Genomic DNA, 26,104 nt, shown 5'->3' on the forward strand with positions numbered 1-26,104 from the left:
GCAACTTTTAAGCAATACCTCAAAGTAAACAATGACCTAAAGATGGAATATTGGTCAAGGAAGCCAGTGCTAAGATATTGGTTGGAAGTTTGTCCAAGTTTGTTGTTTCTTGGATTTTCTTTTATTAGGGATATTTGGACTAAGGAATGCAAAGCAACAACATGCCACTGATGTAAATCATAAGTAAAATTTGTAAATGAGAAGTATGTTGTCATAAGAACACTCATAGTTGTGTGAAATTAATGTCCTTAGAAGGAGAATTTTATTAATGTAATGTCACAACTGTGCTCCTGAAGAAATATCTTTTCCTTAAAGGTGTGTGTGATGAAAAGCTGTTGAGGTACCCCATGGGTCACCTGGAGAAGATGAATTGTGTCCCTTTAGAAATCTCAGGCAAACTGTGGCTAAGAGCATTGAAAAAAAAACTGAACAGAATGGGTTAGCCAGTATATAAGACAAAAATTATTGTGGTTTTAGTGAGTAGAATCAGGAATCTTCATAACACTGGATATTGAATATGAAATCTTAATGCATGGGGCCACAGCATTAAGTTCATGGTACATCACTAAAGCCTACTTAATTTTCCCCAGAGTTAGGAACAGCAAAAACTGGGCTGTCAGAAAAGCAGCAGGGATAATCCCCTTTCATATAACAAATTTTAATCCTTGCAGGGACAGTTTTAACTTACATTGGGTCATATTAATTATTTCAAATGAAGGCTCATGGGGTTTCATTGTTTAAACCAGTTTATAAGTGTCAAAAACTTCTGTGTGAGAAGAGATGGGAGGGGAGGGAAGGGGAAGCAAGGAAAGGAAGAACAACAGAATAAAATAGACATTATTATTGCTGTATGTATATACGTGACTGCATGACCAATGTGATTCTGCAACCTGTACACTCAGGAAAATGAGAAATTATACCCCATCTGATTCAAATGTATGATATGTCAAGATCATTGTACTGTCATGTGTAACTAATTAAAACAAACAAACAAAAACCTCTCTGTGGGCTGGGGTCGTGGCTCAGCAGTAGGGTGCTCACCTAGCATGTGTGAGGCCCTGGGTTCGATCCTCAGCACCACGTAAAACTAAATAAATGAAATAAAGGTATTGTATCCAACTACAACTAAAAAATAAATATTTTTTAAAAACTGCTTTGAACAGGGAGCAGTGATGCACATCTATAATCCCAACAACTGGGGAGGCTGAGACAGGAGGATTATGAGTCCAAAACCTGTCTCTGCAATGGCAAGGTGCTAAGCAACTAGTGAAACTGTCTCTAAATAAGATACAAAAAACACAAAAGGCTGGGAATGTGGCTTAGTAGCTGAGTGCCCCTGAGTTCAATCCCTGATACCCCCTTACCCTCTATGCCCCTCTCAAAAAACCCTGCTTTGATAATAATTCATTATTTAATTATTTATTACACTAGAGCATCTATGACATATTTGGAATATTTAAAGAAAAAGGGTACTATGACTATTGAAAATTTAGGAAAGGTCATACTCAAAGGGAGGCATACCTATTTAGTTATTTTTTTCAGGCTACAAGAGACTCAATATTTAAGTTTGGTGGAATGCCCATGTGTAGCTGTAATTCATGTTCCAGTATCGGTTAAATCCACAAAGTTTTTTAATTTACATTTTAGCAAATGTTATACCAGTGGTACAGAATCACAAAAGCCAACCAGTGGTCTTTCAAATCTTTTGTATATAAAATCTTTACTATATAAACTTAATGTATATTTTTTTATTTCCAATAGGAACAAATTATGAAACTGTTTTAATTATCATATATATAAGTATATATATCAGACATGCACCCATTTTCTTTAATGAATTTACACTAATATTGTATATTTATACTTAATTTATTTAATTATCTTCTACTTTCTCCCCATGTTTCTAGGGGAGACATTTATGTTTTGTGTTAATTAACAAATAAAAATTGTGTATGCTTATGGTATGCAACATGGTAATAAACATATACATTATAGAATGTCTAAATCAAGAAAACAAATACACTACCTCCAATACTCATTCTTCTTTTGTGGTAAGAAAATTTAAAATCTACTTTTCAAGTATATAATACATTGTGATTAACTTGAATCATGATTTTGTACAGTAGATCTTTGTACATTGATCTACTTGTAAATTTGTAAACTTTGTGGATACAAATTAAAAACTTGGTTTTTATTTCATTGTTGCATCTAATTGAGCTTTTTAAGATGATTATTTTTGATTCTTTTCAAGCAATTAAGAGTTCTCCATATATTGAGGCCAGTGGCTGGATTTTTATTAGTTTCTTTGGTGGTATTACATTTGCCTGATTCTTCATTATGTATGTGACCTTAAATTGGTGTCTTTCCATTTGAAGGAATAACACCTCTTCGTGTTTACAGATGCTCTAAGCAGAATAAGACCTTCTCCTGTTAGGTTCTCAAGCTGATGATATTTTTTCTTGGACTGATGTCAAGTGCATTGCAGCCGACTCATGTTGCTGCTCCTGATTCTACTGTCAGGTCTGTGTGTAAGGGCTCTTTATCATGGGGTTTTGGTAGGTGTGGATCCTTGTCTAGTCCTTCAGTGAACTGAACTTTATCCAAGACCTTAGTTTGAAGGGCTGACACTGGATTACATTTTGCTTCAGGGTTTGTAGATGGCAGTCCTGATATCAGGTGCATGGACAAGTACCCCTTTCATTAGGTTCTTGAGAAGTACCCTGTTGGATCACTGGGTGGGTCTCTGGGATGCCAGTTCTATAACAGTGGATAGCTGTGATTGACTGAAACTTAGTCACAGGAATGCTTCAAGGTCTACTACAAAGACCTTTTTCAGAGCCATGGCTAAGTTATTTAGTGCTAAAAACTACATTTTGTTCATTCCATTTCACCATTTGTGGAATCAGTAATAATCATGTCTAATTCTATTGATCGGCTTCATCCATTAGAAAAGAAATACAAAGGCTGCCTACACACAATTTACACAAAATTATTCATTAGACACATTTGATTATAGAAATAATATGAAAAGTTGGCATAATTATAAAATTTAATTGTTTATGCTGTGCTTGTTTTTCTCCACATGGTTTAACTATATAACAATTTTTGAAATTTTATGCCTGTTAATTCAAAAAATGTTCAAACTTAAAAAGACTCAACAAAAGTATGCGAATCACCGTTTCTCCCTATTTTTTTTTAAATCTGTGGGAAGTGTGTCTCAATTTCCTTTGGTTGTTTCATGTCCTATACTGAAGAAAACAAGAATATGATACGAAACCTCAGCTCTTTCAATGACTTCCCTTTTTGGCTTGACTCCACCTCCATTCTGTAGCCTTTCTATTTATGTGAGTTAGGTGATGTTTAAAAATTCTTATCAGTCTGCTTCTTGAGGGTAACATTTCTATGGGACAATAAAAGAAGACTTAGGAATAACTGAAATCATAAAATTCGCAATGGTGATTTTTGAAGACTCTGGATCTGCTGGTAAAAGTGTCTTATTTATCCTGCATTTATCATTTAATGAAGTTGAGAATTATTTTGACAGTCAATGTATATAGTTATCATCAGAAGAGTAAGGAATAAAAGAGGGGATTTAGATTCTATGGCAGTATGTTTGATCTGAGATTCAAAAGCAATGATGTGATAAAGGGACAAGAGTTGGTGAACTTCTCAGGAAATGAACCTGTATTCAAACTGAGAAGATACTTGTTAGAAAAGGTAAAATATGTAGTCATGAATATTGATTTCTTAGAGGAAATATGAATATGTAGGCTAGAATATATAGGCATGAATATTGATTTCTTAGAGGAAATTTAGAACAACAACTTTGTGGAAATCTACTTCATGATTTGCATGGACATGTTAAAATCATTTAGCATTTTTATTTCAAGCTAGTGCTGGGTTAGAATAAAAATAGAAATGAGGTTGATAACAATGCTAAACAGAATTTTATATGCTATATTAGAGATGATAAGATCCAATATTAGGGTTTTTCAGATAAAAATACTGATTTTTTTTCATCAATGTGTTTATTGTTTAGCTACTATTTGGAAGCTACTGTTCCAGGTACTGTTGAAACTAAGGTGGACATGGTAGATATAATCCATTCCCTCATGGAACTTACCATCTAACAGTGTAGATCAGGTAGACATGGAAATGGGGGTATCAGCGATTAAATATTGAAGAGGTAAAGGAATTATCTCAGCAAACCTGTCCACTTTCAGGGAAAAGTATCCACTTCTATATTTTATTGGTTCCTTTTTCAATTTCCAAAGATTTTAAACCTGCCTTTTTATTTTTTCCACTCAACTTTCTGCTAATTTCTTACCCTAAGGCATGAGTAGGAATATTTTCAAAGCTATCTCACTGAGACCATATGATCCTGAGAATGAAGTTTTCCTGTCTGTCTTCCATTTTCTTTCTTGTTTTGGCTTTCTTTGTTAATCCCAAACCTTTGAACCATCTGTCTTCTCCAATGTCTCTTGTGAAAACTACTTTCTCCCTATTTCTTTCACAGATTTTAGAAGATGGCTTGTCCATTTGAGTTCCTTCACAATTGCTGTGGTCTCACTTCTCAGTGCCCTTTTCATCCCTACCTCTGTTGGTGAGTACTTTGTCAAAAAAATTTTTTTGGAGAATTTAACTGAGTGGCACTTTACCACTGAGCTACATACTTGGCCCTTTGTATTTTGTTTTATTTTTCTTATTTTGAGACAGGGCCTCACCAAATTGCTGAGACTGGCTTTGAACTTGAGATCCTATTGCCTCTGCCTTCAGAGGCACTGGGATTACAGGAATACTTTATCAAATTTATTAATAGACTTATTCCTCTCAGGCAAGAATTATTTTTAAAAAATATTTTAGATGCCAAGTGGTGTCTAAAAACTCTGCTCAAAATTTTTAAGGGTTAGGTATTAAAAGCATATAACAACCTGACCATGTCACACCAAAATATTGGCATGTTTCTCCCTCACAATAAAAAAAAAAAAAAAAAACAACTTGGGGGGGAAGTCCATGTTACTTAAAGATTGGAAAGTCATGTTACTTAAAGGCTGGGTTATAGGAAAGAAGAGGAGAATAAGCCTCAGAATTATTGGACCAAAAAGAGAATTTTAGAAACACTATAACAAATTCAAAGGCAAAATTGTATCTAAAAATGTATTGAAAGTAGCCGGCGAGGTGGGATCACTGTATTCCTAAACTAAGCTAAAATAATGCCAAAGAGATCGCTAAAATAATTTGGGGAGAAGGTATGAAATAGAGTTTATTTTTATGATAGAAGATAATAGTAAAATATCTCCTTGTCAATTTCCATTTAAGTAGATCAGTTTTAGTCAAATTTCAAATATTGTAAAAAAAATCCATGCTATTTTACATATATGTGTGGAACAGTTATTTAATGCCTTACAAGTGGTCTTTCCATCCCCATACATCTACTAATATCCTTCTTGCTCCTGATTTCAGGATTTGGAAGCAAAATATATATATTTTGCTTCATATATATATATATATATATATATATATATATATATGCATATATATATATATATATATATATTCATTCCTCATCCCTATAAAATTCTGTAGCATCTTATTTAACTATTAAACTTTCCATGGAGATACATAAATTGCCACTTCTAAGAATACTCAATCATAAAACAAAAATATGATATAGTATTGTAATCCTTAGCTTTCCTGTTTTTATGTCATCAATTCATTTGAAGCCTGTGACAGTGACAGTTAAATTGACATACCCATGAAATAGCATTCCTCTATTGTATCATGGATTGGTTCAAGATAGTTTCTCAACTCTGACTTTGAAAGATAAACACATAATCTAATGAAGATAATTCTCTCCCAGCCCTTTGTGACCTTGAGTGATTGTCATCTTAACTCATTGTTGCAGAAGGAACAGAAAAAGAGCTGAGACTAATGGCTGGTGTAAACAACTGCAGTGGGAGAGTGGAAGTGAAAATCCAGGAGGAGTGGGGAACAGTGTGCAACCACGGCTGGAGCATAAATGAGGTCTCTGTGATTTGTAGTCAACTGGGATGTCCAACTACCATCAAAGCCACTGGCTGGGTTAATTCCACTGCCGGTTCTGGGCGCATTTGGATGGATCATGTTTCCTGTAGAGGGAATGAGTCAGCTCTTTGGGATTGCAAACATGATGGATGGGGAAAGCATAACTGTACTCATCAACAAGATGCTGGGGTTACCTGCTCAGGTAAGACTCACGTAAATCACAGAAAACCACAGGGACATGTTCCTGACTCAGTTCAGATTCTTGGGCTCCCCAATTTTCCTTAGTAATTTCTAATAAGATATAAAATTCTTGGTGGGGAAAAAATTGTAGATGGCTTAAAAATACAATGAGATGATTTTTTGTAAACAGTCAAGTCCACACATTAACTTACCAAATTCATTATTAGAAGTTCAGAAAATACATGAAAAAAACCCATAATAAGAAAAAAATTGGAAGAGACTTTGTACACTATAATCAATGAGAAAGTAACTGGCTTCAATTTTACATTCAATAGCCCTACTGTAACCTCCTGTTCCTCCATAAATATACCATTATATCTCAGTTTATTTATTATTTCCTTTCTAAGTTATAAGCTGCTCTAATGCATTGACCAATAAAACATTACACTTTTGTACAAAAACAGTTAATTACCTTAGTGAATCAAGAAATAAATATTTCTGGCACTAATATTAATCCTTCCTTCCTGGAGGAAGAGTGCTTTGAGAGTACAATTGCTTTTCCAATATGAAAACCAACTCATTTCATTTACATTTTAGTTTTAATTTACAAAATATTTTCATAAGTTTTATCCCAGTTGACTTCACAATAATCCAGAAAATTATGTTTCATGCCTTTCTGCTAATGAATCTCATGTTTCTGTCCCAATTCTGATTCTTGGCTCCTACTCCTTGCTTATTTCCTATACTTCTATGTAGTCCTCACACCTCCCAGTATTACTTTTAGAGACCATCTCTCCTATAGGACTGACTATAGAAAGGACTGACCTCTACCCAGGCATTGGAGTGTCATGGGAGTAACACTGGCCAGTAACTAGAAAAATGCTCGATTACATCCTACTAGTATGCATAATTATAATGCACAAAAAAAGAAGAAGAAGGAATGCTGGATTAAGTTCTAGCAGTCATTCCTAATGCTATGATTTCATGGAAGTTTTTAAATCTCTCCAAACTTCAGTTTAAGTTACTGATACAATGTCTGGATGTAATAGGTGCTGACAATGTTATTTCTTTGTGGCTTCCTGCTTTTCATTACCTTGATCACTCAGTTGTTTCTTTCCTCCTTCCCCTTTCTCTTCCCAATTTAATTTTTTCTTAGCTATTTAACTAAGACATTAGTGTAGAACTTTTAGCTGTTGTTTTCTGTTTTCGAGTAATGAAGGGTGGGGTTAGTCAAATTTAAGGATGGAGTTAATCAAACTTACTTTTTGAAGTTTATACACCTTAAGCTACAACTGGAGCCTAACAATAGAAAATAATTTATAGCCATTCAAGGACTCCAGTTTCATGGGGCTGTAGCACCTGAATTTCTGAGATTCTCAATCCTAATTATTACTTGATCTTCAGAGTCTCTTCATCTTGGAAAATGTTATTCTCACAGGCCCTGAGGTCATATAACACAATAATCAAGAAGATAGACTCTGGTGCTAGATTGCTTATTTTTTCCCCCTCCATATTTTGACTCTACCCTTTTCTAGGTGTTTGACTCTGTCAATTATTCAATCTCTGATTGCTTATCTGTAAAGTGGGGTTAATGAAAGTAGTGAATATTTAAAGTTGTAAGGACTAAAGAAGTTGATATGTGCTATATAATTAGAACAGAATATGCATATTTTGATGGTGAGTCCTTATTACTACTAATTATTATCATTAATTGCCTATAATAAAAATAAACCTTGTTAATTAGAGGTCTTTAGAGTTTTGAGCTTTCAAAATTGAATTCCTTTTTCAAGAAAGAGTGTCTGGGCATTTTATTCAACCAACAGTTTTTGTTTATCCAAAATTTCAACCAATATCTCTGATGTCTAGGTATTTTAGTCCTTATAGAAAACCCAAGGGATAGTGTACAGAAAGAAAGTTCCTAATGAAAAAGCTGTCTGTTGCTAAAAATGATATCAGATGCTTTGGAGGGAGGTTCATTAAACACAGGAAGTTGGAAATAAATGAATTACTTTGATTCAGTTTCCCTCAATTTTTTAACAATTTGCTGTTCCATAGCATGCTTTTCAAGCTGTCATGCTTACTTTTGCATTTTCATCTTTGCTTCTTCTTATTTTTTAATTTCAAATTCAACCACAAGTATTTATGCGTTGAGCTGTTAATAGTAAAGAAAGGTTAAAATGATTTTAAATGATTTTAAATGTTCAACAAATTGCTAGTTTGTCATTTTTACTACCTTATTGTATGGGTCAATTTTATCTTGTTTGTTTTTTAAATAAAAATTAAGTTAACCTTATCTATTTCAGTATGAAAGAATGTTTACTTATCTCCAGAAAATGAAAGGAAACTAAGAGAAAATTTTAAAACCTTGGAAAGCATTTTTCTTGCTAAATAGATGTAAATGAAAGTCCCAATTGTTAACTGGATTTTAACAGGTTAAAATTCTCCTACATGTGAAGCTGGGCAGCATCCAAATCAGACACCCTGATGAGAACAGCATCAAATTCCAAGTGTCTGTAGAAACCTTATTTTCTAAAATAATATGAATGGGTATCACGTCTGAACTCTGTTTATTGGTCTAGATGGATCCAATTTGGAAATGAGACTCATGAATGGGGGCAACCGGTGTTCAGGAAGAATAGAGGTCAAGTTCCAAGGACAGTGGGGAACAGTGTGTGATGATGGCTTCAACCTCGAACACGCTTCTGTGGTTTGTAAACAACTGGGATGTGGAAGTGCTGTCAGTTTCTCTGGTTCAGCTCATTTTGGAGGAGGTTCTGGACCAATCTGGTTTGATGATCTTGTATGCAATGGAACTGAGTCAGCTCTCTGGAACTGCAGACACCAAGGATGGGGGAAGCATAACTGTGATCATGCTGAGGATGTTGGAGTGATTTGCTTAGGTAAGGGTTGTTCTGGGCTTATCTGGCCTCCAAGAGAGGTCACAAAAAGGGAATAGCAGTCCTAAAAGCCTTGCCCTTGAGAACACAGTGAAGAGGGCTTCCTTTGTCACTTTATTATTGCCTTGCTTTGGGTTCCTGTTCTGATATTTGTGCTTTTTACCCTAACTAAAGTAAATAAAACGGTTGCAGAAATTTTATTTCAGGTCATAAAAAAGGAAAAGAGTGTTTAGAAAAATCAAGAAAGAACAAACCAAAGGTGAGAGGAAAAGAAGAAGGAATAAAAAAAAGAAAGGAAGAAAGGAGGAAGGAGGGAGGAGAAAAAGAAAGAGGGAAGGATGGAGAAAGAGAGAGAGAGGGGAGAGGAAATGTGTAGGGGGCTTAATATGGAAATTTTTCTCTGAATGGTTTTTAAGAGCAACTAGCTTCCTTATCCTCTGTCATCTCCTCTTTAGGCACATCATCTCTCCTTCCCAAGTCATTGATTCAAATTCACAGAATCTAATGATGAAAATGAAAACAGAAGGCCAATACTTCGGTTTCCTATTAAAACCTCATTTATTCTATAGGGCTAGGGTATGAGTAGGCAGTGTATCTGTCTGGAGACTTTTGTGTTCCACACTTAGATCCCGGCACAGGGCTATGGGCTTGTGTGTTGAGGAACACCACACCTCCTTTTTAGTTTGAAAGACAGTATTTTTGAATGCCAAAGAACACTTAGGAAAACATAATTAGAGTACAAATATCCCTGTCTCCACCAGTTCATTTCCCACCCCATCCCACCCCGTGCAAAGGAAGAGAATTTAATCCAAACTAATTTTAAAATAAGAGAATACCAGCTCAGAAAAGTAGGAAATCCAGAGGCTATTGTTTCATGCATGGTTGGATCCAGGTGCTCAGACAATATTATCTAGTATAGCCAGAACCCCAAAGAATGACATTCCTACAGGGAAAAATGGATTTTGTTAAGTGTAGAAAATAAAGGAGTTTGGAAAAGAAAAACACAGTATGGGCTTTCTGGTCTCCTTTCCCCCATCAAAATTTCTCTAGGTATTCAATCTTTTCAAAGTTTTTTGCACATTCTGAGGAATCTTATAAGTAGGATTTTGAAAAACAGTTTATTTTACCACAGGATACTCTTTGGAATCAAGGTATATTCTTTAATGAATATTGATTTTAAACAGAGAAAGGAATAATGGTGAAGCATCTTTCCTCTCTTTTCTGCCTTTGAATGAAAGAAATTCTCACAGAGGGACCACTACACAATATAAACCAGGTATACCAGATGGGTAATGCAGTTAACAACAAAAGGGAATTCTGAGTAGTGAGCAAACTGGAAAATGCAGTTAAAACCTAAATAAATGCAAATGTATTTCAAGAAGAAAAAGTAAATAATTCTGACAAAACCTGGTGGTCAAACAATCTGGTGTCCACATAAATTCCAAGCTCTATACCTACTGTTTGGAATGCTTCTTGAACTATGTGCTCTCTAGACTGAACAGTCTTGTCTTCTAGCTGAACCCACTCTTCTGGCCATCTTTAAGAATTTTCAGGGATAGCATATCATGATTGTCCCTGTCTTCATTGGTATCTCTTCATCTTAAAGAATCCACTAGAGCTGTTCATAGTCATCCTTATTCTTGTTTCCTTACCCCTGACTTCTTGTGTGTCCCTGTTATAGATGGAGCAGATCTAAGCCTGAGACTGGTAGATGGAGTCACTAAATGTTCAGGAAGATTGGAAGTGAAATTTCAAGGAGAATGGGGGACAGTGTGTGATGACAACTGGGATAATAATGATGCTGCTGTAGTGTGTAAGCAACTGGGATGTCCAACTGCCATCACTGCCACTGGTCGAGTTAATGCCAGTGAGGGATCTGGAAATATTTGGCTTGACAGTGTTTCCTGCCATGGACATGAATCTGCTCTCTGGCAGTGTAGACATCATGAATGGGGAAAGCATTATTGCACTCATAATGAAGATGCTGGTGTGACATGTTCTGGTAAGTTGAAAAAAGACAATAATAAGAAAAGCAGAGAGGGAAGGAACTATATTCTTTATGTGTAGGAATAGGTATGAAATGTGAGCAGTGAGGATACTTTAATAAATTCCTTGTTGGAAATTTCTTTATAATTTTGTGAAGAATCTTTTGTCACATTCGTATAGAGTGCTGACTCTATCATCTGTAAGATCAGTAGAGGACACACCACAAATTCTAAATTGACCTAGAGGTCACATAAAATTTTGTGGAACTTTACTTTGCCATTGACAATTCAATAATCCTTGAAACTACAATATGTTTTCTAATCAAATTCATGGTCTATACTTATTGTTTCTTAAAATGTCAAGATGTAAGCTCTGTTTTCTAGTGTCTCGGTATCTGGGAAGAAGGAAGATTAAGCATTCTTTGGGGGATAACCTCCACAGGTGTATATAGCCTACATTTATGTTTCTTTTGCAGATGGATCAGATCTGGAGCTGAGACTTATAGGTGGAGGTAGCCGCTGTGCTGGGACAGTGGAGGTGGAAATTCAGAAACTGTTAGGGAAGGTGTGTAGTAGAGTTTGGACATTGAATGAAGCTCATGTGGTTTGTAGACAGCTGGGATGTGGATCTGCACTTCAAACATCTTTTCAAATGTATTCCAAAATTAAACCAACAAACACATGGCTGTTTGTAAGTAGCTGTAGTGGAAATGAAACTTCTCTTTGGGACTGCAAGAATTGGCAATGGGGTGGACTTCTCTGTGACCACAATGAAGCCCAAATTACCTGCTCAGGTAAGATATTTCCATTAAGAAATTTAATTCCAAGACTACATTTGCCCAATAATATCCTTTAAACTGAGAAGAAATAATGGTCACTATGACTCGATCTCTCTTGAAACTGTAATATATCCATATTTTCTATTCTGAGAGTCTCGGATAAATTTCCAATTCATTTAGCATTTGGAAAGAGGTATTTGTTTTTTGCTCATTATACTTTTGAATAATTTTTAAATCAATGCATTTGTTAAAGATGAAGGAAATTAGAAGTTTCAAGATAGAACTTAAATATGTCTTTCATGGAAATGTGACCAAGTGCTTTAAAAAACAACTACTTTAGATAAACTGACATGACTTAACATTAGGATCTCTATTTTAATGTGAAATATTTTTTTTTTCTTTGTGAAGATTTTGCAGCTCATTTTTACAATACAAAAATGAGCTACTTGTGAGTAGCCTTGGTTTGTAGATAATTTTTAGCACTTTAAGTTAATAGTATTTATACAAGTAAGCTTCTTCAACAACTCTAAGGTGATATATTGATATAAATGTTACTTATTTATGAGAAGATATTGGAGAAAACAGTGTGAGAAACTGTTCGGAATGCTTCTTGAACTATGTGCTCTCTAGACTGTCTTCATTGGTATCTCTTCATCTTTCCTTAAAGAAACCACTAGAGCTGTTCATAGTCATCCTTATTCTTGTTTCCTTACCCCAGTGAGAGAAAACCAGTGAACATGTGCGACTCAGTCACAGGATGTAAACTCTTATGACTTGAATGTTTACTAACCAACCATTTGCCCTAGAACATCTCAACCTGGCTAAGTTCTTCAGGAGATTCCTCTGATGCTACAAGTTGTGCTTACCTCTGTTTGGTAGACATTATCCTCTAATAAAAAAATCAATCTTTTAAGATAAAAATTTGTTTTATTATTTGTTTTTTTTTTTTAAATCTTAACTAGGTAATACTTTCACATGGTTTAAGTACAAAATATGAAAGTATAAACTCTTCCCCTACCACTGGCCCCAGATATCCCATTCTTTTTCTCACAACTTGAGTGGTTCAGGTCTTTACATATTATTTCAGAAACATTTTATCTGAATGCAAGAAAATCCAGGCAAATCTATATAAAGATATTATCCTCTTTTATTATATTGACATATCATAGTAAAATTACATTCCCATAGTAAAACATCTTAATTGTAATTTTATATCAGTACTTAAAGAGCTTCCTAAAATTACTTCTGTATCTATGACATTTCTCCTCTCATTATTTATTATGTGTACATTCATTTTTGCTTTTGATATTTTTAATTGATAAGATCACATACTAGTTTAGCTTTTGCTTCTAAAAAGAATTAACATTTGGGTGTTTAAGAATTAATAGTACTTTAATTTTTTCCAATTTATTAAATTTTTTTCTATTAATTCATTTCTAACTTACTAAAGTTTTTTTTTCATTTTTTTATCCTTAACTTCTTGAGTTGGATGCTCTATTAATTGTATTCTTTATTAATATCAATATTTTAGGTTCTTTATCCACTTTGAGTTTTATGCATGTTGAGAAATAGGGGCTTAGTTTAATTTTGTTGCATATGGATTTCCAGTTTTCCCAGCATCATTTGTTGAAGAGGCTATATTTTGTCCAATATATGGTTTTGGTGCCTTTGTCTAATATAACTGTCTTTATGTGAGTTTTTCTCTATGTCCTCTATTCTATACCATTGGTCTACAAGTCCATTTTGGTGCCAATACTATATCGTTTTTGTTACTTTATCTCTGTTGTATAGTTTAAGTTTTGGCATATTGATGCCACCTGCTTTACTCTTCTTGCTAAGGATTTCTTTAGCTATTTCTGGGTCTCTTATTTTTCCAGATGAATTTCATGACTGCTTTTTCTATTCCCATGAGGAATGTCATTGGGATTTAGCTAAATGGATAGGGAAAATGTGGTATATATACACAATGGAATACTACTCAGCAAAATAAGGAGAATAAAATCATGGCATTTGCAGGTAAATGGACAGAGTTGGAGAATATAATGCTAAGTGAAGCAAGCCATTCTCCCAAAACCAAATGCAAAGTTTCTTCTCTGACATAGGATTCATAATGGGGGGGGGAGCATGGGAGGAATAGACAAACTTTAGATAGGCAAAAGGGGAGGGAAGAAAGGGAATGGGAGTAGGAAAGACTGTAGAATGAGACAGACATCTTATCCTAAGTACATGTATGAAAACAGGAATGGTGTGAGTCTACTTTGTGTACAATCAGAAACATGAAAAACTGTGCTCTATTTATGTGAAAGAATTGAATTGCATTCTGCTGTCATATATAACAAATTAGAATAAATAAAATTTTAAAAATTTAAAAAATCAATAGCTGCCATATTATTGAAGAATTGATGCTGTATTAATATGGAGCAGAGATCTTGTTTGACAGTTCTATAGCCATTTTTAATTATTTTAGAATTATAAAGTTTCCATCTTTTTGTTCTGAATCAAACTGGTCTGATATTAATATCATGAATACTGCTTTATTTATTTTCTAATATTATTTTTCAACCTTTAATAAATCATCATGTTATAGATGCACACTTGTATGCCAGATAGAATGGAGATTTATTTATTTGTTGAGGAGGTATGCCAGATAGAATGGATTATTTTTTGATGTGAAAGACTTATTTAACACATTGTTATGCTGTCATAGTATGACTACATCTACATGTTATGCTAAAACTAAATACATATTTCACTATATGACATTTTTGAGGGGCTTGGCATTCTGCTGTCATGTGTCTGTTGACACATGTAAGCATACTTTTTTGTTTGATCATTAGTTTGTAGATTTAAAGGTTTTTCCAATTAGTTGTATTTTAAATTAATTAGCATTGATTTAAACAGCATATAAAAGAAGAGCAAATAACAATGGCTAAAATAAGTCAAATAGACAAACAATTTAGGGCTTTTTGGTAGCTGTGGCCATCAAGAAATACATGGAATCATTTTTCTGCAATAACTGTAAAATCCTATTCAACAGGAATAATGAGCTCTCCTGCAACTGAGTGAGTTACTTGGTAAGAGTAACTGACAATCCATGTTCTACCCTTGAGAAAATGTCTTCTGTCCACTGTCTTTGCTATGTACAGATGCTGTTCTGGGGACAATTCTTCCTGATACATTTTTCTTCACAGAGTGGAGTCTTGTTTGAAGTAAATATGTATCAGTGTTCTGTACATCTTTCAAACCCAGATTCTGCAAAAAGTGGTTTAGAGGCTCATAGATTGCTTCAAAATTGATATCAGCTATTCCTCAAGACAGCAAAATAGTTCTTTCCAAATTTAGAATATTTCTATAGTCTATTTACTTTAACCTAATGTCATATGAAAGTAACTGTAGTCAAAAAGCATCTTTACATACTTTGATCTATACTGAGACTACCCTTTCCTCTTACTTAATTGAACACTGCCTAAGGTCATTGGAAACTTTGGGTTTCAGAGAAAAGACAAGACCTAATTCCCATTTTTGTTGGGAAAGTCATTGTCTTTATATGTGGAGCATCAACTTTATCATCTGTTAAAGCTGCATTTTATCACCACCTCAATTGGGGAATATGAGAGTTAGGGCCTTTTTTCAATCCTGCCAATTCCAAAGTAAAAAATCAAAATGATGAAAATGTGTTATGCTTTTTAAATCATATTGTTTATCTATTACTAAACAAAAGTAGTAATTCTAATGAATTATTTCTTATACTTATTCTTTATTCATTTTCAGAGAAAAAATTAAATATGGATTTAGTTACTTTTTCAGGAGAAAACTTAATTTGTTTATAAAAGTAGCTAAATTTGGACACAAAACTTCACTTACTGGCTTTTACATAAAAATAAATGCAATCATAAATTTGTCAAGTAAAATAAACCCTTAAAGAGCTAAATTTTCAACAGTCTAACTATTTATACAGAATATAGTGACATAAGGCAGCCCACCCAGGCTATGAATGAATATGACTTTGCAGTTTTGTGAAACAAAGAATGGAAATAGAGTCTCTGGCTCACTTTCCGGGTGGAAGAATTTCTCTTCTGACTGGAACTCAAATATTTAGGACAAAAGAAACAAGAGAATATTTATAGAAAGGACTTCTTTTGAAGTGGCATAACAAAATTCATTATAGCAGAGAAAAATTTTGGTTTTGATTTATTTTTTGGCTTCTTTTAATTGGTTGTGTTTTATTTTGTTTGAAATAGCTCCAGATAAGTGAGCCAGAGATTGCAAGAAAGCTGACTTGATTGAATCTAAAATGCTGCCTTTACTTAAAGATTTAGGCTGTCCAGATGTGGAACAGGCCCATATGCATACTAGTTAGTGATATCTTAGGAAGTCCATGCTCAAATAATGCTCCAAGTTAAGGACTTTCCAACTCAAAAGTCATTGATGAATAATGGTAATATTTACTCCCATTATTACTTTCATTCAATTTCAGGTTGCTCTAATTTTACATGGGCATCATTAATTGAGTTAAAGTGCAGTAGACTTGTCAGATAATAATACTTTCAATTTTAAACACAAATTATAAGTTTCAGACATCCAAATATATATACATTAGATATATTTATTAATATATAATAAAAGAGAAAATTATTATGAAAACATTTATTGGCAGTTAAGATATGTCTAGTGAGCATATGAGAAAATTGAAGACAGAACCATGACTCAAAGAATATATGGAGTGTTTTGATAAGGCACTATAAGAAAGGAAGGGGGAGAACACAGGAGAAAGGAAGGTCACACACACATGCGTAACAGAAGTTAAAGAGAAGCCTTGTGATGTTCACTTTGAAAACAGAGGTATGGTGAGAAAACTTACATAGAGGTATCAAAAAGGTTGAGGCAGAGCCTGGATTGTGGTGAGTGGAGAAATGAGTACAGGATTAAGAGACAGAGACAGTGGACACAGTTTGTAGGTTCTAATTCTATAAATGATGCAAATGAAATGCTAGATGGAAAGAGTAATTGCTTCTGGGGATGACTGACTTTGAAAAGCAATGTTCTAGACTTTTCTTAGGATAGGCCCAATGAGGAACAGGGATTTCTAAGAATTTGCTATTCCCAACTCTAGGCAGAAACTAGGAGGAAGAAATGTAGGAAATCACTGAGCAGTTTGGCCTACCATTCCCATTCTTTATTCCCTTCCTCATCCCATCATAAGAAAAATCTGGAAATCATGTTGTCTCTCATTGAAATGTTATTATTTTTCAGCCCACAGGGAACCCAGACTGGTTGGAGGAGATGTTCCCTGTTCTGGTCGTGTTGAAGTGAAGCATGGTGACACATGGGGCTCTGTCTGTGATTCTGACTTCTCGCTGGAAGCTGCCAGTGTGCTGTGCAGAGAATTAGAATGTGGCACAGTCGTCTCTATCATAGGTGGAGCTCATTTTGGAGAAGGAACAGGACAGATCTGGGCTGAAGAATTCCAGTGTGGTGGGCATGAGTCCCATCTATCACTCTGCCCAGTAGTACCCCGCCCAGATGAGACCTGTAGCCACAGTAGAGATGTTGGCGTAGTCTGCTCAAGTGAGACTCAGAGAATATCTTCAGTTTCTTTCTGTAATGCAAAGGGGGTGGAGTTAAGCGGTCCAGCCATCTTTTCTAAAGCCCTGTGTCCTTCCAGGATATGTAGAAACCCGCTTGGTGAATGGCAAGTCTTCGTGTGAGGGAAGAGTGGAGCTCAAGGTGCTTGGAATCTGGGGATCCCTCTGTAACTCTCACTGGGACATTGAAGATGCACATGTCCTATGCCAGCAACTTAAATGTGGAGTTGCCCTCTCCACTCCAGGAGGAGCTCCTTTTGGGAAAGGAAATGGTCAGGTCTGGAGACACATGTTTCACTGCACTGGGACTGAACAGCACATGGGAGATTGCCCTGTAACTGCTCTGGGTACATTGCTGTGTTCTGAAGGGCAAGTAGCCTCAGCAATCTGCTCAGGTAAGAGAATGAAGGGCGACAAATGATTAATCTCTCCCACAATGGTGGCCCTTTGGACCAGGTGTCTCTATAGAGATGAAGAAGAAGGAAATGGTCCTTGTTGAGAGTCCTGAGATGTGTGTCAGATTATTAAACTCATTTGTTGTTTTACAGGGCAAATGAACTTAATTTTTGTGAACCTTGTAATATAGTGATTACTTGTGCCAATGCTTTCTCAAAATACCTGATTCACTCCCAACCTGGTGGGCCCATCTATCTTTTTTTCTCTCTAAAGCTGTTTGTACTTGACTCATCTGTGTGACACTCCATTTGACCTCCATTCTTTATCCCAACTTTTTGTATCTTATATGACTGAGTAGCTTGGTGTTTGCAGGAAACCAGTCCCAGACCTTGAGCCCATGCAATTCATCATCTTCAGATCCAATGAGCTCTATCATTCCAGAAGAAAGTTCTGCTGCCTGCATAGGTAAGAATCTGTAACCAATCTGTGAGAACGATCTAAATTCTCAAGGATGCACTGTGTTAGTATTTCTCTTTCTTTTTCCAGGGAGTGGTCAACTTCGTCTGGTAAATGGAGGGGGTCGCTGTGCTGGGAGAATAGAGATCTATCATGAGGGTTCCTGGGGCACCATTTGTGATGACAGCTGGGACCTGAGTGATGCTCATGTGGTGTGCAGACAGCTGGACTGTGGAGTGGCCATAAATGCTACTAGATCTGCTCATTTTGGTGAAGGAACAGGGCCTATCTTGCTGGATGAGGTAAACTGCAATGGAAAAGAATCCCATATTTGGCAGTGCCGTTCACATGGCTGGGGGCGGCACAATTGCAGGCATAAGGAAGATGCAGGAGTCATCTGCTCAGGTAAGTTCTGCCAATAACCCCTGGCCACAATTACATTTTTTAAAAGACTGAGGTGGAGCAAGGGATAGTGAAGGAAATTAATCTGAAAGATTTCCCTGAAAAGCATATTTGAAAGAAATTATTGCCAGAGTTAAGATTCTAGAAGTATGAGTTTGAGAAGTTATAGAGTTATGTCATGTGCAAGGTAGTCCAATATTACAAAGAGAAAAATTCAAATACAGGCTTGTATATCATGAAAATGTTAATAGTAATGTTCTTTTATAAACATATAGAATGTGATATTGAATAGGGATTCAATGGCATCACTTGGTAACTATAATATTAATAAAGAAGATTAATAGGAACAAAAAAAATATATTCCATTCCCAAGTAATTGTTAAAAGCAGATAAATGAGGTTTATTTGTCATGGGACCAAAACTTACCATAAGAGACTACTGCTCTTGCTTTGTATATGCAGTGAATTTTAGAAGCTGTTGTGACATAGAAAAATATCTTCATTTGCAATATGTTGGTGAAAAACAGTACTGTGACTCAGTAACTTAGGACAGTGAAAAATTCTGTATACCAGGAGTGATTCCTATTTAATATCATAAATCTGGTAGAGTACATGTTCAACAAAACTGTAAAGTGGCAAAAAGGAAATAATTCATTCTAAGATAATGTACACAAAATACTGGTTTTTGTATCTCACTAAATTTTTACCAAAGACACTTACCAAAAAAAGCAACCCAGAAACAGATGATAAATAATTGAGGTGATGGACATGCTAAATGTGTGGATTTGATCATAAACATAATATAAACTTTTAAAAAAGAGTTTTTTAGTTGTAGATAGACACAATATCTTTATTTTATTTTTTTATGTGGTGCTGAGGATCAAACCCAGTGCTTCAGGCATGCGAGACCAGTACTCAACCACTGAGCTACAATGCCAGCCCCACAATATAAACCCGTTTTGAAACATCACACTGTACCTGAAAATATGTAAAATTTTTATTTTGGCAGTTAAAAACAGCCAAAAACAGAATAATATTCTTGGGGGTAAAATTATACTAACTTTGGAAGAAAACCCAAATTATGTAAATAAAGAAAAGTTCTACGGTTTTGATTGAATTTGACAGCATTCTAGAGAGATTCCTGAATACAAACCCCAAGACTAGAAAGTAAAAAATTATATACAGAATAAGTACCATATTTTACTAGGCTCTACTAAGTCATCCATAAGTTCCTAAAGAATTATAGTAATTAACAAATTATACCTATTTAAAAAACTATTTTAAACTATTGTCACATCAGAGTAAAAGGGGCGGGGGTTCCTAATTGTCAGAGAAGATGTAAAACTAATTCTCTATTTAATCCTAGAGTTCATGTCTCTGAGACTAAACAGTGAAACCAGGGGAGAGACCTGTGCAGGACGTCTGGAAGTTTTTTACAATGGAACCTGGGGCAGTGTTGGCAGGAGTGACATGTCTGCAACGACTGTGGGAGTAGTATGCAGACAGCTGGGCTGTGCAGAGAAGGGAAACATCAACCCCGCATCTTTAGACAAGACACCATCCAGACTCGTGTGGGTGGACAACGTTCAGTGCCCAAAAGGACCTGACACACTATGGCAGTGTCCATCATCTCCATGGAAGCAGAGACTGGGCAGCCCCTCAGAGGAGGCTTGGATCACATGTGACAGTGAGTGTCCATTGGTCAATATGAAATTTCCATTTTGCAGCTCTACTGTCACATCTGAGAAAGCAACTAGCCTTTATTTTCCTACTCCCACACTAGCTTAACTTGTTAGATCTCATTAAGCAGGAATGGGTAACCTCATATTAATACCTATCCTCTTGGCATGGTAAAATTTATTTTATTTAATTTGGTATATATGTATGTGTGTGTGTGTGCGTGTATGTGTGTGTGTGTGTGTGTGTATTCAGGATCAGTGATCATTAATACAAATATCACATTCTTCATATTCTGCTTAAAACTTTTATTCAAATAATTTTTCAAAATGAATGAGGAGCAGAGCATATGTAATTCAGTAGTTGATTATTAGTTTACTTTGACATTCCCATTTATATTTCAAATATTACCTTGCTACATTGAATTAAGGGAAAAAAAGAGTCCAGAAAGATCTATCCTAAAGTGTTTTCCTATTCTATATCTTCCTAAATTGTGAGAAGATTCCTGATATCTGGCAATTTTCCAGACTCTTTTCTGTTTGAAAAAAACATAACATTCTACATTCATAGTATTAACTTTATTCATTCAACATTTCCTGAGTCACACTATGATTTTTATGTATGGGATGAAATATACCCAGTTTGCAGAAAGGACACATACTTTCATAAAATATATATTTGGTAAAAAATATGAATTCTTAAAATGCACATTAAATAAATTATTTTTAAATAGGTTTTAAAAACAATTTCACATCTCTTCTCTTCTTCTGTAACCTTTCAGAAGCTTTTATCTCCCAGAAATAATCAAGATATCTTTTTTATCTACATTTTCAGACAAGATAAGACTTCAGGAAGGTCACACCAGTTGTTCTGGTAGAGTGGAAGTCTGGCACGGAGGTTCCTGGGGGACAGTGTGTGATGACTCCTGGGATCTTAATGATGCTCAAGTGGTGTGTCAACAGTTAGGCTGTGGAAAAGCCGAGAAGGCACTAAAGGAAGCAGCGTTTGGTCAGGGGACTGGGCCCATATGGCTCAACCAAGTGAAGTGTAGAGGGAATGAAACTTCCTTATGGGACTGTCCTGCCGGACCATGGGGGCACACTGACTGTGGGCACAAGGAAGATGCTGCTGTACAGTGCCAACCAGGTGAGTGTCAAGAGCCTGGATAAGTGGGACTCTGTCAGCAAAGGGGATGTGCAGTGGGGTGTGTTCTCTAAAGATCAGAGGTAACAAGGATCCTGTGGAGGAAAAGTCATTAGGTTTTCTTCTGAAGGAATGGTGAAAACATTTGTTCTGGCCTTCTCTGAAGACAAGTATACAACTCATATGTTCCTGCCAGAGGGAAGAAAGACTAGGGGACTCTATTCTTAGGTGGGAAAGACTAGTTTACTAGATTTAGACAAAGACATAGATATATTTTTTCTAAACATTACTCCCAGAATTAAGTCTCTTTATCTTCTCTCCCACAGGAACATCTTTAAGATCAGCAAATGCCACAGGTATGGCTTGGGGTTTTTGAGCATGGGACTGATTAACAGCATTACTTAGAAGCCTTCTTGTTCAGAAACTTTGGGTGAGGAGGAGTTCTGAGGACATGGGATTGACTTAAGAGATCCTGACCCTTTGGTACCTGACCAAAGACAGTTGGTTGCTTGAACTTAGATCTTTCGGCTAATATATTGTCTCTCGTTATTTACATTTGCTTAGGTCACTCATCCCTTATTGCATTGCTGACCCTCGGGGTCATTTTATTGGCCAGTCTCATCACATTCCTCGTGTTTACCCTGAGGAGAAGACAGATCCGGCTACTTACAGGTCTGAACCAAATTATGGTCTCTCTAAAGTGTCTACATGATAAAGGGGTTCTTGGGATATAAATAAATAACGACAACAAAAAAATTAGACCCAAATGTCATACGTACAGAAAGCAGGAGCCTAGAAGAGTTTGAACAGTTTCTCAGATTAGAGGGAATACAATTTCACAGGAGAAAAGGGGCTTTGGTTCCATTGGATTTTATGGAATTGTAAGGAGAATGAGTCTGGCGTTATGGTTCATGATATCCTTATTACAAAATTGTACTGTTCTGCCAAGCAATGTGGTAGCTCTGAAGATGCAGACATGGACAATAAACTGTTTTTGTCTTTGGGAGCTTCAAGTTTAGTAGAAGAGTTACGTATGTAAACCAATTGTCATGTAGCATTGTAAATTAATATAAATAAGGAACCATAGTGGCACAGAAAAGAGAGTAATTTTCTGAAAGGGGAAAGAAGTACCGAGGTCTTTTAGGAAGCTTTTGAGACAAATTTTGAAGATAGGAGTTCAAAGAACTGAATGAGGAATGTTATAGGAAAAGAAAAGGATATGTAGAAGTGTAGAGAAGTGTAAAGGTTGGCATATTTTCTGTTTTGGAATAAAAATTGAGAGAAAGAAGCAAAACTGCTGGTGAGGCTTAAGAAGATAGAAGGAACAAATTGTGAAGTTTTTCACTCCACTGGAAAATGATTCATAATCATTAAAGTAACATGAAGGGAAGTAAAATTATCAAGTTGTCTTATAGAAAGATCTTTTGGCAACAGGATATATATGAAGGATTGAAGGAGGATTACACTATGGACAAGAATAGCATTTTGAAATAGATGAGATAAAATTAAAAGGACTTTACAGTGAGAAGAGGGAAGAGGAAATATTTTTAGAGAGATCTGGAAAGACCTCTAGTGAATTTTGGAAATAAACTGTCTTTCCGCTGGGGGTGGGAGTCGGGTGACAATAAAGACAATTTAGCTTATGAATGTGAGACATTCCAAGGAAAAATCTTGGAAACAATAGCATAAAGTTATGTATGTTTGCACTGCTGTAAGGCAGCTAACACAAAGGAAAAGACATTTTATTGTGATCTGCTGATCCATAACCCAGAACTCCTATTGTTAGTTTCCACAAGAGGAGAGAATTTTGTCCACCAAGTGCAATACCAGGAGATGAATTCAAGCCTAGAGGCAGATGATCTGGACCAGCTTCATCCTTCAGGTCAGTGGATTCCTTGAAGGTCTGTAGGTTGAAGGCTCAGACTGGTGGCTTCAACTGAAGCTGAGCATTCTACTTTGATTAATAGTAAAAAGATTTTAAAAATCTGAAATAGAAAGTTATGATACATACAAGAGAAAGAAAGGAAGCAATGATCTGAAAACTATTGTTAAGAACATAAAAAATTGCAATGATGTGGAGGCCTCTAGTATAAGAAGCCTATGATTATTTCTCAGAGAGGTACAAAGAGCTTGGACCTCATTTTATAAAAATAAAGAATGACGAGACTTATACCTCATTTTATAAAAATAGAAATGAATCATCTCAAAGACTGTCATATGAGAATTTAAATTTTTTTCCTTTTAAATTTTTTTGTATATATTTAAGGTTTAAACATGATGTTATAGGATTAGCATCTAGTTAGTAAAAAGATTACTGATGTAAAGCAAATTAACTATCCTTCATTTCACATGGTTTTTCGTGGTAGCTCAACTCTACTAATTTGATAGGAATCCTAAACACAGCCCAGTGTTATTACTATAGAGCTCATGATGTGCATTAGATCTCTAGATTTTTTCTAAAATTATAAAAGGTTCACATTTCTGTGTCTTTATTCAATGAGAAGTCTTCAGTAACACAGGATAGCCTTATTTCTCATTTCATAGCTCTTTTCTCTTTGTGCTCCAACTTCTATTTAGTGCCAGTGCAGTACTGCCTCAGGGCACATAACAGTACTGAGTTGAAAAACTATACCAGTACCCATTGTCTTTACTTCATGAAAGCCCCCATGTTTTTACAGGGGTCTGCCATACTTCTTTAACCCAAAGGGTGTGGTATTTGCTTCTGCTATATCAAGTAATGCACTTAAGTCTAGAAAAGAGTTTCTGTGCCCCTTTAATCACAATTACCTGCCTTCCTAATTGTGGACAGCAGTTTTAAACCACTCAAAGAGCTTCTCAGGCACTTAGGGTAGTCTGGTATATTTCTCAGTAATTATTTTCTTCCTTCCAGAAAATTCCAATAAATCACATGGTTTTAATGCTGGTGGACTAATTTCTGTTTCTAAATATTTTTCTATTTCTGGAATTAAAAAGGGGGCCATTCTGAGGCAGACTGAAAACTGGGAATTTTTAACTCAATGAGGTGAGTGGGAAGCACTTACTCATCATTGTTAAAAATATATATTCTGTTTAAAGACAGAGTTCTTCTGACATTAGAATTTATATACATGTTTCCATATTGCATATATGTATAGGTTTGTAAATATACATCCATATTTAGAATATATGACAACTTTTTATAAATATGACTCAGCCATTTCTAAATTACATATATGCACTTGGTAATAACAATGGTACATTCAGGAAGCTAAGGAGAAATTAGTGAATAACTATGAATAAATATTTGGAATATTTTACAGAGATCATATCAGAAAAAAATTAAAGTGTATCAGACATCTGAATTCGTATAATGCTTGCTACAGTAAAGATTATATAAGATACTATAGGGATAAAGATAATTTCAAACAAGGCTACTGGAAGTAACAGGTAAAGCAGTCTTTGGAGAAAATAATCTGGTACTGTCTATTTAAATGATGATGATAATGATAATAATAATTATAATTAATAATAGTAAAAAGCTTCACAGATCCTTTGACCCAACCATTCTATCCCTGAGAACTTTTCCATACAAATAAAATCATTGCTGTGAAAGGACATAACATCCAAATCTTATCTACAATGTTGTTATAAATGTAAAAAAAAAAAAAAAAAGGTGGAAACAAATTAAATGCCAATTGATGGGGTAGTTGCTGGGAAAAAAATATGCTTTAGCCTCCTAAAAAAGGAAAATATCACCTTTTAGCATGTAAAATGATTTCACTTATGTGATCACGTTATATTGACTATAATTAAATACCTACATCTACAAAATTATGCATACGCAGATAATACATTGCAGAAGCATTTAAAATCCTAACAGCATTGTAAACTGAGGATTATGAATAACTCAAACAATTTGTGACATAAATAATTATTAAAATACTTTTCCATTAAAGAATATTCACTGTTTCCTGGTTGCTTCAGAATCAAATGGAGATTATTTTTAAAATGGTATTTTAGTAGTATTTATTTTATTCCAGTGTAGTTCTATGGCATAAAAGTGATTTTTATGTATACTAAAGTTTGAAAATAGTTGCATTTAATATTTCTGTTCAGGAAAGGTAGGATACTTTTTTATATAAGTGAGTTTGTGTGTGTTTTAATGTATTCTCCCATGCATATAAAGAGGGAAGTAACATTTTTTTTTCCTTTAAGGCTTCAGTTCAGCATTTAAGATACCTTGAGGAAGACATGGCTATTGAATGGAACAAGAATCCACCTCATTCACTGATGATGGCCATTGCATTTCTATAGAGTCCTTTGTCTCCTGCCGCAGTCTGGATGGGCACAAAATCACCGAGCCACCACAAAGCTTTGTAGATTCAAACAGCAACTCTTTATTCCCGAACTCTCACTTACACTCTACCCACACTTCCCATGAACACCCTGCCTTCACCCGGCTCCACACGCCAATTCCCTCAGAACACCCCCCCCCCCAGAACTCAAAAGGAACTCCAAAGGAGCAGGGGCACCTGAGGCAGCAGGATCCGCCCTAATCCCAGCAGGATCCGCCCTAATCCTGGAGCCTCCCTATTCCCAGCA

General features: G+C 35.4%; 1 protein-coding gene across 1 annotated transcript; it reads left to right on the forward strand.

Moving 5' to 3' along the window:
• Positions 1–2,467: 2,467 nt before the first annotated feature.
• LOC113201643 (scavenger receptor cysteine-rich type 1 protein M130-like) lies at positions 2,468–24,544 on the forward strand. The gene is made up of 17 exons (XM_026415465.2): positions 2,468–2,555; positions 3,418–3,483; positions 4,517–4,603; positions 5,906–6,226; positions 8,784–9,104; positions 10,783–11,103; positions 11,563–11,880; positions 17,119–17,433; positions 17,531–17,845; positions 18,219–18,311; positions 18,393–18,707; positions 20,070–20,390; positions 21,215–21,526; positions 21,850–21,879; positions 22,088–22,195; positions 23,310–23,405; positions 24,414–24,544. The coding sequence occupies exons 1-17, from the start codon at positions 2,468–2,470 to the stop codon at positions 24,542–24,544; spliced, it is 3,558 nt and encodes a 1,185-aa protein (XP_026271250.2).
• The last annotated feature ends 1,560 nt before the right edge of the window (positions 24,545–26,104 follow it).

Source organism: Urocitellus parryii, chromosome 5 (genome assembly GCF_045843805.1).
Source record: "Urocitellus parryii isolate mUroPar1 chromosome 5, mUroPar1.hap1, whole genome shotgun sequence".
Lineage (NCBI taxonomy): Eukaryota > Metazoa > Chordata > Mammalia > Rodentia > Sciuridae > Urocitellus > Urocitellus parryii.